The sequence below is a fragment of the Zonotrichia albicollis genome, chromosome 6 (assembly GCF_047830755.1).
Source record: "Zonotrichia albicollis isolate bZonAlb1 chromosome 6, bZonAlb1.hap1, whole genome shotgun sequence".
NCBI classification, from domain to species: Eukaryota; Metazoa; Chordata; class Aves; order Passeriformes; family Passerellidae; genus Zonotrichia; species Zonotrichia albicollis.
Window position 1 is genome coordinate 41,336,973 of NC_133824.1, and position 12,331 is coordinate 41,349,303.

At 45.3% G+C, this 12,331-nt stretch overlaps 1 protein-coding gene across 4 annotated transcripts in view; it reads right to left on the reverse strand.

Moving 5' to 3' along the window:
* Positions 1-401: 401 nt before the first annotated feature.
* PTPRJ (protein tyrosine phosphatase receptor type J) overlaps positions 402-12,331 on the reverse strand; it is an 82,176-nt gene continuing 70,246 nt past the window's right edge. For all 4 annotated transcript variants that reach the window (XM_074543330.1, XM_074543328.1, XM_074543331.1 and 1 more), the window contains one exon: positions 402-3,758. In XM_074543330.1, the coding sequence (XP_074399431.1) occupies positions 3,600-3,758 (159 nt within the window). In that variant the 3' untranslated portion in view covers positions 402-3,599. The remainder of the gene's footprint in view (positions 3,759-12,331) is intronic.

Below are 12,331 nucleotides of genomic sequence, written 5' to 3' on the forward strand. Positions count from 1 at the left end.
CAGACGAAACAGTCCTCACTCTTGTATCTCTGGAAGCAATCAAGTCTTTGAAACACTGCTCCTCCCCAAGGAGGAGCTATTTCAGCAAATGCAAATCTTTGATGAACCTTGGATGATGGTCCTGTTTCCTTACCTGGTATCAAGCTCTTCCTTTAGAGAAGATACCAACTGCCAGGACACATTGACATCAGACCCAGGGCCTTCCAGGGAAGTCTGAATGACAGATTATCACCGTCCCAGGAAGCTCCAGTGACTGCAGTACACAACTGACTCAAGTGCCACCCCAGAGGATGGGAGCCCACTTTCCATTTATAAAGCCCTTCTAAATGAAATGCGTATTTTAGCAAATTAATTTGATTCAAAACAGAATCCCAACAAAGGAAAAATAAGACCAAAAGTGCTCTAGGATGATGCTTTTTAATTGTTATTTTTATATTTTTAAGAACAAATGAAACCATTAAAAATATTACAGACATGTACTGAAATTTCCTGTACAACAAATATGAAAACAATAAAATTTGTACATCATTTCAAGATATTCAACAGTCACTTATTTGAAACACATCAACTTTTCCCTTCTTAAGCAGGCCCTAAATGGGAAGAAAGAGTTAAACAGAAATGCAAGAGATGCAATTGTCACACAGCGGAGCTTTCAGTGGACAGCTTTAAATAAGCAACAATGGAAAGAAAACACCGACCAAAGAGTAGATCTCAGCAATTAGAACACAGAGAACATCAGAGGGCAGGGAGAAAACATTTGCAGGAATTCAAGTTGTCTTGAGCAAGACACATCCACAAGGTAGTGGAGCATTACCGCTAGTCCTTTTCCTGCAGAGACATCCTATAAGGAATGTCCTACTTATTCACACTGATACTACACCCAACTTTATGTTTGCAACAGTTTAAGCCTTACCAACTTTTTCCACCCGTACACAAAATCAAGAGGTCAATTACTTCAACTTTTAGTCTCTTCTCACAATGTGTCAGTTTTGGAAAACACCTGCAAACAGTTCTTTAAAAATGGATACTCTTTAGATGATGGCACACGTGAGAATTTGACGCCTGCTTCCAACACCAAAACAATGGGTCAGATCCATCTGTTTTCTGTAAGAGGATCTGGGCAGTGGTTAGGCACAAACACATACTGTCCTAGCTCATTTTCTGATGTTCTGCCGCAACAGAATAGAAACAACATGATCTAGCATGGAAGACTCATCTCCCTCTCCTCTAAGCTACACAAAACAAGGGCCTTCTGAAGCGAAAGAGCACTTGCCACTCTAAGGAAGCAAGTTCTTGGGAGACCTGGAATAACAAATACTGGCTCTGTGCCCTGCACAGATGTGCAGTAATTAAAAGAATAAGAGAGTTAAAGAAAATAACATGACTGTAAAGGGCAGACTTTCCTCCCTCCCAGTTCTTTTGGAATGGTTCTGTTTGGTGCAAGTGGTTTATCTTTGTCATCTGACAGCAGCTTAGGAAGAATGCAAATGAGAGATCCACTTTGTGGGCTGCCAGTTTGGATGGAGCCGGGCAGGATCAGCAACCTCAAGATGAGGGTTTTTTAAAGTGTTTCCAGAGAAAGAGGAACAAAACTATATTCAAGAACCCACAAGTGGCAGCTACAAAAAAAAAACAACAAAAACCAAACCAAACCAACCAACAAAAAAAAAAAAAAAAAGAAAAAAAGAAAAAAAAAAAACAACAAAAAAACCCCAACAAAACCAACAAAACAGACAACAAAACCAAACCCCAAAACCTAACAACCAAAAGTGCACTGTGGTTTGTCCTCCAGTTTTGCTCACACAGCACACCACAGTTTCACACCAGGTTGTTAAAAATTCCTCAGGATATTTGTAAAGTTACAGTTGTGCACCAGGAATTCCTATGTTCTCCTTCAGCTGACATTGGATCCTGTGAGGTTGCCAGGTTCCACTGTAAAGCCACATATACTCCCAGCATCTGTAGCTTTTTCTGACAACTCTACTAAAACAAAGAAAAACCCCCAAAACAACGACAACAAAAAAGCAGCAGAATTCCAGGGACTCTGGTTATTAAACCTTCATAAGATTTTTTCCCTGCTTTACAGCTATTCTATAGCATTATTCATAAACTTCATATTTATCTACAATGCAACCAGTGCAACGATCCAAAGACCAAAAAACACACCTTCTCCCCACCCCACCCTAAGTCCTTCATTGGTAATGCCTTCCTAAGTCTAACGGTTATGTACCAGCAAAATAAATCCAATCTGATCCTTGACTTGTGAAATCAGCAAATGGGGGATTTCTGCTTGTTCCTTCAGTTTCTAAAAGGACCAGTCAAAACAAAAGCAGCAGTATATTGCAAATAATTACAAAATAATTACACTGGATCAGTGAGATGCAGGCAGGTAAGATGTGTCTCAGTTTTGAATGGCTAAAACAACCAAGAAATTTGTCTTTACAGCAGAATTTTGTGCAATGTCTTTTGGTAGAAACAGTAAAGCCAGTCGATCTGTTTGGGAGTGCTTGAACACTTGGAACCTTAGTTTCAGCATTTTCACAGATTTATATATTTGAGGAAAAACAGCAACAATGATAAAAAGACACCAACCTGAGAAAAACTCTATTAGAGTGAGCATTATTCAGTAAATCATATATTGCACCTTTAAATAAATCATTATAAATTGTATAAAAACAGGAATATCAGGCAGGAACAGGGAGGAGCTATTCTGTCCTTCATCCACACGCCCACGCACCCCCTGCACACACATTCACAGATTCACTTGCTCTGGTTTTATCTACAGTTAAAGCTCGGAGTGACAGACCACACTCCTTTTCCTCTGGCAGAGGCACCAAAACGTTAAGGCAGGGGATATTTGTGGTGAAATGCAAAAACAAAGCTCACCTCCAAACTTCTGGAGAGTCCTGCCAACAGTGCAACTACAGTTAAGTTTGACATAAGCCTTATTTAAAAATCTGTGTTCTCATTAAGAGTTTCAGTATAAAAATAGAATCTCTGCTGTTTTTTTTCTAGAGTAGCAACTAGAAAAGGCACAATTTCCAAGTATGAATGTCCATTTGAAGGAGCCATTTGTACTCCTTTTTTAAATAAAAAGGAACACAGGAAAAAAAAAATAGATCACAGAGGCACATATCTATTAACTAAGTAACCAGATACAGTAGATAAAATATGTTCCTGAAACTTATAATTAAATATATTAAAACAACCCACCAGCCTGGTGTCTATAAATGAAATCATATAAAATTGTAATAAAAAGCTTGTGTTATTATTTTAACATTTAAACTCTAGTTCACTGTTCATACGGCAAATGCTATTTCACCTATCAGTACTGTTAAATTCCCAAGAAAAAACAAGATTCCTCTGTTAACTTTAAAAAGTTTTGCTTCGGTTTTGTTGTTTGGGTTTTTTTAATATGAGTCTACAACTCCTGCCAGCATTGTGTTTTTCCTCCTGTAGATCACACCTTTGAATGCAGACAGAACTGGAGAAGCCAGACATGAGACACAGCACACAATCCCAGAAAACACGAGTCGGACACCTCCCTCTCCAATGGGCAGGCAACATGTCCTGGATGGAGGCACTGGGTTCCTTCTGGACTATGCATGGTAGCCATTGGCTTTCCCAAAAGCTGGCCCTGGTGGGAAGTTTTCATAGATTGCCATTGCTGTCACATTTTGGTAGATAAGGTCCGTTTTCCTCTCCCTCTGGGATTTAATAATATCCATGACACACTGGTTTAGGAAGACGTACTGGTCCTGGGAGAAAGAGAGAGAGAAATACATTTCTAAAAAATACCTGATTTTGGAAATATGTTGTGGTGTGTTGCAATATCCTGTTTTACCTTCTCCCTTCCCCCTCGCCCCTCGCTGAGTGTGCCCTGTCAATCAGGCTAACATACCAGCAAGGCGTCGTGTGATAGGTGTCCCTAGTACCTTGAGACCCTGCCCCTTCACCTGGTTGGTGACTCACCTGTCCCCTCCCCTTCCCCTGTCTTGAGCTTAAAATGTGAATGAGACCATGCGGCCGGTATTCTGTTACCAGCAGTGGCCCAGTGCAGACATATCTGTGCTCATGGAATAAACATCTGGCTACCTTCTAGCAGAATCCATTCCCTTTCTCTCTACCATCGCCAGAAGCTCTCTCCTGAGGAGAACGGAGTCCTGTCTTGTGCCCCGCTGCACTCTGCCGCCAGCCAAGGTATCTCTGGGGTAAAACACCGCAGTGCTGCCTGTGGCCCAGCAGCGAAGGTCAGAACTGGCCTGGGCACCATCTAACTGGTTATATTGGGATACATATTCCAATATATTGGCGTCCCTGGGGTGGCTCGACTCTGCAGCCCAAAAACGGACTCGCAGTTCCTCAGAGAAGCTTCTGCCAGCCGTGCATCCAGCTGAAAGGAGCCTGGCTTCAAGACTCCCAGCTAGAGACTTTGGGAATACTCCCAGAAAAAGTTTCGTGGACTGTTCGGCGCCTTTGGAAAGCCCTGCTTCATTGTGGTGAACAGATTTTCCAGAGGAAGAAAAGGGGAGCCTCTCTTGCACCCAGAGAGAGGTCCTTTTCCGGTGGAGACCTGCCTGCCTAGACCCAGCCTACAGCTTCCATTTCACGTGAGTATCTCTGCTTTCGGTAGAGCAGAAGCTCAAAAACAGACTCTGCCGCAAGTTCTGTTCCTTTTTTGCCTTTGCATTTTGGCTGCGCAGCCCCACAGACAAGAATTCATAGCGTTCTAGCTTTAATTTTTGCCGCGTGTTTCACTGTTTTTTAGAATTCGCGCCGGAGCGAGATCGCTCTCTGCCCTTCCCCCCCCGGCTCAGCAGTGTGCTCAGACACGTGTTAGGAGATTCTCTTTCTCTTTCTCTTTGCGGGGGAGGGGGGGGGCTCTCTTTCCACGTGGCCGGGGGACCTGCGGGGTCGGGAGTGCTCTGCACACGCGGCGGCGGCGGGGGGGGGGGGGGGGCGTCCCGGTTTCGGCTGCCACGTGGAGTGGCTGCTGCCTCTGCTCCGCGGGGGGGGCTGCATTCCACCGCGGGGGAAGCTTTGTTTCTGCCTCGGCTCGGCAGGGTGTGCCGGCTCGGCAGGGCGTGCCCTGCTGCCGCTGCCCGGGAATTTTAAAAGCAGTATATACAGCTGCATTGTGAAGCTTTTGTCTGCTCGTTATCGCTTTCTATCTGTGGTTTTTTTTAGAAATTGGTAGCTGATTTTAGCTTTGTTTTTGGTCAGGCGGGATTAAGTACTCTGCTTTTTTACATCTATCATGGGTTCCAAACTTAGCATTGTACAAAGGGGAGTGTATTATGATATTGTTAGCATTTTAATCAAGAGTAACGTGAAATTCTCTAAAGGAAAATTGAAACAGTTTATAAGATGGCTTTTTCTGCAGTTCCCAAACATTTCCCCTGAAGAAATCCACAATATTCAATTCTGGGATAAAGTTGGGAATGAATTGATAACCTTAGGACAATCTGGCAAATTACCCTCAGCTAAATTTGTGTTCTGGAGTTTGCAAATTCGAACAGCATTGCTCAAACAAAAGGAAATGGAGAAAAAGCCAAATGTAAAGCCATGTGCCTCTGCTCTCCCTGTTCCTCCCTCTCCCTCTAAAACCCCTAAACCTCTTTCCCCAAAAAAATCCCGAGCACGTGTTAGCTTTTCGGAGAGCAGTGATGTCCAAAATGGCCCCCAGTCCCTAGGGGGTGCACAAGATGGTGGGTGCCACGTGGCATCTTCCCAAACCTGGTCTTCTTCTTCCCAAAATCCTCTTAAGCATCCCAAAATTCCTGCCCCATCCCCCTCTCCTCCTGTTCCTCGTGACACCTTCCCCCCTCCCCCCGCCTTTCCTGCAGTACCCTCAGCTCCGCCCCTCTACTCCTCCCAGGGGGCAGCTGCTGACGTGATGTCACCAGGTGACCCCGCCCCCTGTTCCCACGGTATCCCCGCCCCCTGCCAGCCCCTTGACCCCGCCCCTTGTTCCCACGGTTTCCCCGCCCCTTGCCGGCTCCCTTTCCCCGCCCCCTCCCTGGGTTCCCACGGTGGGGACACACCCACTGCCTGTCCCCAAACCTGTAGCTGTGATCCCAATGCTTCTGATTCAAGGGATACAGAGCAGGGGACAGCAGACCCAATGCATGGTGCCATGTTGTCACTGGCCCCTGTTACGTTTCAGCCTGCAGCTCAAGCAGGAGCAGCCCCAACTGCTAATTGGAGTTCTTTTGGACGACAATTGATTAAAGAGATCTGTAAATCTCATAAAGAATATGGTCCACACAGTCCATATTTCCGTGGCCTTTTAAATTCTGAATTAAGTAGGACTATTGTGGTTCCACATGATTTAAAACAACTGTTTTCATGTCTCATGACATCCACGGAATTCAAATTATGGGAATCAGCATTGAAACAACTGCTAAAAGATGCTCTCCCAAGCTTACAGGCTGATCCAAACACAGCAAAAGACAACAATGGTAACCTTATCACTATTGACCACCTCTGTGGTGAGGGTCAATGGTCTTCTCCCTCAGTCCAAGCTGCTGCAATTCCTGCAGAAACACTTGAGAAAGTAAAGGAAGCAGCTGAAAAGGCATTCTTTTCCCTCCAACCTGAGGGGCCTTTTGAGCCCTATAGTAAAATCAAACAACTACCATCAGAGCCTTTTGTGAAATTTGTAGAAAGGCTAACTAGAGCCATTGAAATACAAGTTAAAAAGGAAAATGCAAGGGAAGCAATTTTAGAAGAAATAGCGTTTACAAATGCAAATGAACAGTGTCGAGCAGCAATCCTGAGCCTTCCTATGGAACCTTCCCCTACATTAAAAGATATGCTTCTAGTCTGTAACAGGAAAGTGCCTCTGATGAGTGTTGCTGAAGACTCCAGACCAAGGCTGCTGCCAAGACCACCTCAGCGTGTTGCTGTTGCCAGCCCTGCACCTTCTCTTTCAGCACAGCAGTACCCTGGGCAGCAGCGGAGACCGGCAATGGTTGAGCCCACTAAACCATGCCTGCTTTGTAATAAGCTAGGGCACTGGAGTAACCAGTGCCCCCTGAAAAGGGAATTTGATGAATTTAGAAATGGCAGGGGAGGAGAACTACAAGCCCTCCCTGGGGGTCAACAACAAAAAAACGAAGAATAAAGCGCCAGCCTGCCAGGCGTGCAGACATAAAAGGAGCAGGCCAAGAGAATAAGGGTAGCAAAACAAATCAAGCGCGCGATAATATTAACATTTGTGTAAGTGAAGCAGGTGTTTCAAAGACCAAGTCTGCTAGTCCACTGTTGAAAGTGAAACAAAATAACCTTTGTTATGATTTAAGTAATTCTGTATTAACCGCATCTTCTGTCAATGAGCCTTACAGGTTGCAGCTGACAGAGTCACTCCACCTGAAGGACACTGACTGGCATATTGTCTCTGTAAATCCTGAACAGAAAGGTACTTGGAACCAAATTCGTTGTAAGTACATCATCACTGGGGACAAAGACACACCACAAGAGATCGAAATTGCTCCGGGAATAACAACATCAGATCCCAAGCAATTTGTTCTCAGCCTGCACTGTTTCCACCCACCCCTGTTTCTTCCCAAGGGACAAATTGTTGCTCAAGCTATCCCTGTGCCATCTTTACCTGAAAATGTCGATAAACAAGGGCCCACAGTCGCCCGGGTCCAAGTTATTGGGACAGATAAACCCAAATTGTGGTGCAATGTCAGTGGGGGTGGGGAGTCTAAATGCATTGAGATGCTTGTAGACACAGGTGCAGACTGCACAGTGATTCCAGTACAAGACTGGCCAGCTCACTGGCCTTTACAAAATGTTGCTGGTCACCTTCGAGGTGTAGGAGGTCTGCAATTGGCAAGGCAATCCAAAAGCATTATTCAATTCGAGGGTCCAAACGGACAATTGGCAAATATCCGTCCATTTGTGTTAGATTATTCAGAACCTTTGTTAGGGAGAGATTTAATGGCCCAGTGGGGTGTCACAATTAATATTCCAGACTCTCCACAGCATTTTTGTGCAGCAGTCATTAAACAACAGCGCCCCACCCAAAAACTTAAGTGGAAAACAGACGAACCAGTTGATGTGAAACAGTGGCCACTCAGTAAACAAAAAATAAAGGTGCTTGAGGAACTAGTACAAGAGCAACTAAGAAAGGGCCACATTGTAGAGACCATGTCCCCATGGAACTCTCCAGTGTTTGTCATCCAAAAAGCTGACAAAAAGAGGTGGCGACTTCTCTGTGACCTCCAACAAATTAATAATGTAATTGAAGATATGGGTTCTCCCCAGCCTGGTATGCCATCCCCAACAATGCTTCCTCAAGATTGGAAATTAGCTGTTATTGATATTAAAGATTGTTTTTTCCAAATCCCATTGCACCCTGACGATGCACCGCGTTTGGCATTCTCTGTCCCTTCTATCAATTCAGAAACTCCTATGAAAAGGTACCATTGGACTGTTCTTCCTCAGGGCCTGAAGGTATCTCCAGCTATCTGCCAGTGGTATGTCTCCTCCCTGCTTTCCCCAGTGCGTGCAGCCGCAGAGAAGGCCATCATTTATCATTATATGGATGATATCCTTGTGTGTGCCCCCAATGATGATTTACTAACACATGCGCTTGACCTAACGATCGATGCATTGATTGTTGCAGGGTTCGAGCTCCAGGAACAGAAAATTCAAAAGATGCCACCTTGGAAGTATTTGGGCTTAGAAATTGGAAATAGGACCATTGTTCCTCAAACACTAGAAATCAATCCAAGGATCAAGACCCTTGCGGATGTCCACAAGTTGTGTGGGTCTTTGAATTGGGTAAGACCATGGCTTGGTCTGACTAATGAAGACCTTGCCCCTCTTTTCAATTTATTGAAAGGGGGAGAGGACCCAGGTGGCTCCTAGGTCTATTACCCCAGAGGCACGGAAAGCTCTAGAAAAGGTTCAGATTGCAATGTCCACAAGACAGGCCCACCGATGCCGGCCTGATCTGCCATTCAAATTTATCATCCTAGGTAAATTGCCACACCTCCATGGAATTATTTTCCAGTGGGAGGAAAAACAAACACCTAAGGCAAAGGACACACCAAAAAAGGACCGGGACCAGAGGGACTCTCTCTTGATCATAGAATGGGTTTTCCTCAGTCACAAAAGGTCCAAGAGACTGACAAAGCCTCAGGAGCTGATAGCAGAACTGATCCGGAAAGCAAGGACCCGGATCAGGGAGTTAGCAGGATGTGATTTTAAGTGCATTCACATTCCAGTTGAGTTAAAATCAGGTCAAAATACTATGAAAATACTGGAACAATTGTTTCAAGAAAATGAAGTGTTGCAGTTTGCTCTGGATTCCTACTCAGGACAATTTTCGGTAGCACGGCCCGCTTGCAAATTGTTTGAACAAGATGTTCAATTTACTTTAAAATTAAGAACTGCTCTAAGTAGGAGACCTTTAAAAAGGGCTCTAACTGTCTTTACAGATGCGTCCGGGAGGTCCCACAAGTCTGTTATGACTTGGAAAGATCCTCAAACCCAGCAGTGGGAGACGGACATTGCTGAGGTGGAAGGTTCACCTCAGGTTGCTGAATTGGCTGCAGTTGTTAGGGCTTTTGAAAGGTTCTCAGAACCATTTAATCTGATTACAGACTCTGCATACGTGGCAGGAGTAGTATCCAGAGCAGATCAAGCAATACTGCAAGATGTATCTAACATTGCACTTTTTGAATTGCTTTCCAAACTGGTAAAGTTAGTCACTCACCGAGAGCAACCCTTTTATGTGATGCATGTCAGGTCACACACTGACTTGCCAGGGTTTATCGCTGAAGGCAACAGAAGGGCAGATGCTCTTGCTGCACCTGCAGTGATGGCCACTCTCCCAAATGTTTTTGAACAGGCAAAAATCAGCCACCAGCTTTTCCACCAAAATGCACCTGGCCTGGTTCGCCAGTTTAACATCACTCGAGAACAGGCCAAAGCGATTGTGGCCACGTGCCCAAATTGCCAACAACATGCACTCCCTACAGTGAGTACGGGAGCAAACCCAAGGGGATTGAACAGTTGTGAACTGTGGCAAACAGATGTAACACACATACAGGCTTTTGGACGGCAGAAATATGTTCATGTTAGTGTAGATACCTTTTCTGGAGCGGTCTATGCTTCTGCCCACACAGGAGAATCATCTATTGATGCTATTAAGCACCTCTTACAGGCTTTTTCTTTCATGGGCATCCCCAAGGAACTGAAAACTGATAATGGGCCTGCTTATAGATCCAAGGAATTCGGGAGCTTCCTGCAGCAATGGGGAGTAGAGCACAAAACTGGCATCCCCTACTCCCCTACAGGTCAAGCCATTGTAGAAGGAACTCACCGTGATATTAAAAGGGTCCTGGACCAGCAACAACAGGTTCTGAAGGTAGAACCTCCCCACATCCGGTTATCCAGGGCACTATTCACAATCAATTTTCTGAATTGTTCTTTTGGCAGCCTGAACCCACCCATCCTACGCCACTTTGGGGGGAACAGTCACAGGTTGATGAAAGAAAAACCTCCAGTTTTAGTAAAGGATCCTGAGACTTGGAAAATGGTGGGACCTTACAAATTGGTTACTTGGGGACGTGGATACGCCTGTGTGTCCACCCCCTCTGGTTTAAGGTGGGTTCCTTCCAAATGGATAAAGCCCTATGTTCCCAAAGTCTCAGAGAAATCTGCAGAAGCACCCCAGGTTGCTCACGCTGCCTGGAGAAGAAAACGCCGCACGCGTTCTCTGGAGGAAATTCCATTTAAGCCACCTTTCTGGAATAGTTTGTAATATATGTTTGTCTCAAGTTTTTGTACCAGTTTAGATCCCACTGTTCGTGTGTAGCCTCGAGACGTCATGAGACCGAGCCTGCTTCTCGTCCTACTCGTGATCATCCCACCTGCAATCTCCTACATAGTACCGCAGCCCAAACCACATATGGACTACCTCGATAAAGGTTCTCAGACATCAACAGAGAAATTGACAACGAGCTGAATGGACTTTTCAATGGCTGGGGACTCTCGGGCTGGTTGGGATCTATTCTGAAAACTGTAATTTTAGTGCTGTTTATTTTAGTTGTAGTTATTGTAGTTTTTAGCATTGTTTTTGGAGTAATCAGACGCATGGTTCTCAAGTTAATCTCAAGCTCATCTCCCCCTCCTGAGGTCTACCATTTGGAAGCCCTCAGTGCTCCAGTGGATGACCTGGAAGCCTCAGTAGAATCATTCTGCACCATAAACACAGCCCTCTTCTTTTTAAACAAAACTAGGGGGAGATGTTGTGGTGTGTTGCAATATCCTGTTTTACCTTCTCCCTTCCCCCTCGCCCCTCGCTGAGTGTGCCCTGTCAATCAGGCTAACATACCAGCAAGGCGTCGTGTGATAGGTGTCCCTAGTACCTTGAGACCCTGCCCCTTCACCTGGTTGGTGACTCACCTGCCCCCTCCTCTTCCCCTGTCCTGAGCTTAAAATGTGAATGAGACCATGCGGCCGGTATTCTGTTACCAGCAGTGGCCCAGTGCAGACATATCTGTGCTCATGGAATAAACATCTGGCTACCTTCTAGCAGAATCCATTCCCTTTCTCTCTACCATCGCCAGAAGCTCTCTCCTGAGGAGAACGGAGTCCTGTCTTGTGCCCCGCTGCACTCTGCCGCCAGCCAAGGTATCTCTGGGGTAAAACACCGCAGTGCTGCCTGTGGCCCAGCAGCGAAGGTCAGAACTGGCCTGGGCAGAAATAATTCTGCTTCTGAACATAGGTTTGGGCACTGCACTGAGTGTTATCACAGTGCTTGTTTCAGAACATGTTTGTAGTGTAGGCACATAGTTTGTGGTCGTTGGGAATGGGGCTGCGGCAGAGCCTCGTCCCCAGTGGGCTACACCTGGGAAAAGCAGGTGAGCAGTGTTGAAGGTGATGAGCCATGGAGTGTCCAGGTGCACTGACCAACCACCAAAGGAACAGAGGGCACACAGGTGCAATGCATGAACATGAGAGGTATAAAAGGTTGGGCTAAAGAAAAAGAAGGACAGATCCTTGCAGCCTTCTGAGTGACACGTTGTTCTGTATGGGTTGAAGCTTTCTGAAACTGTATGGTGACACTGTGTATTGTGGCCCTCTTGACTGCAACATATGCTGTGACATATAGTTTATAGAAAATAGAGTTGGAAAGGACCTCATGATGTAATTTGGTCAACTCTCCCCAATAAACAAAACTAGGATCAGGTTTTGCTATCTAGAGCTAGAATCTGTCATGCCTAACGCTATCCTAAAAGACTTTCATGATGGAGATCTTACAGCCTGTTCCAAATCACCTTGAGTTAGTCCATACACCTTCCTGAATCAA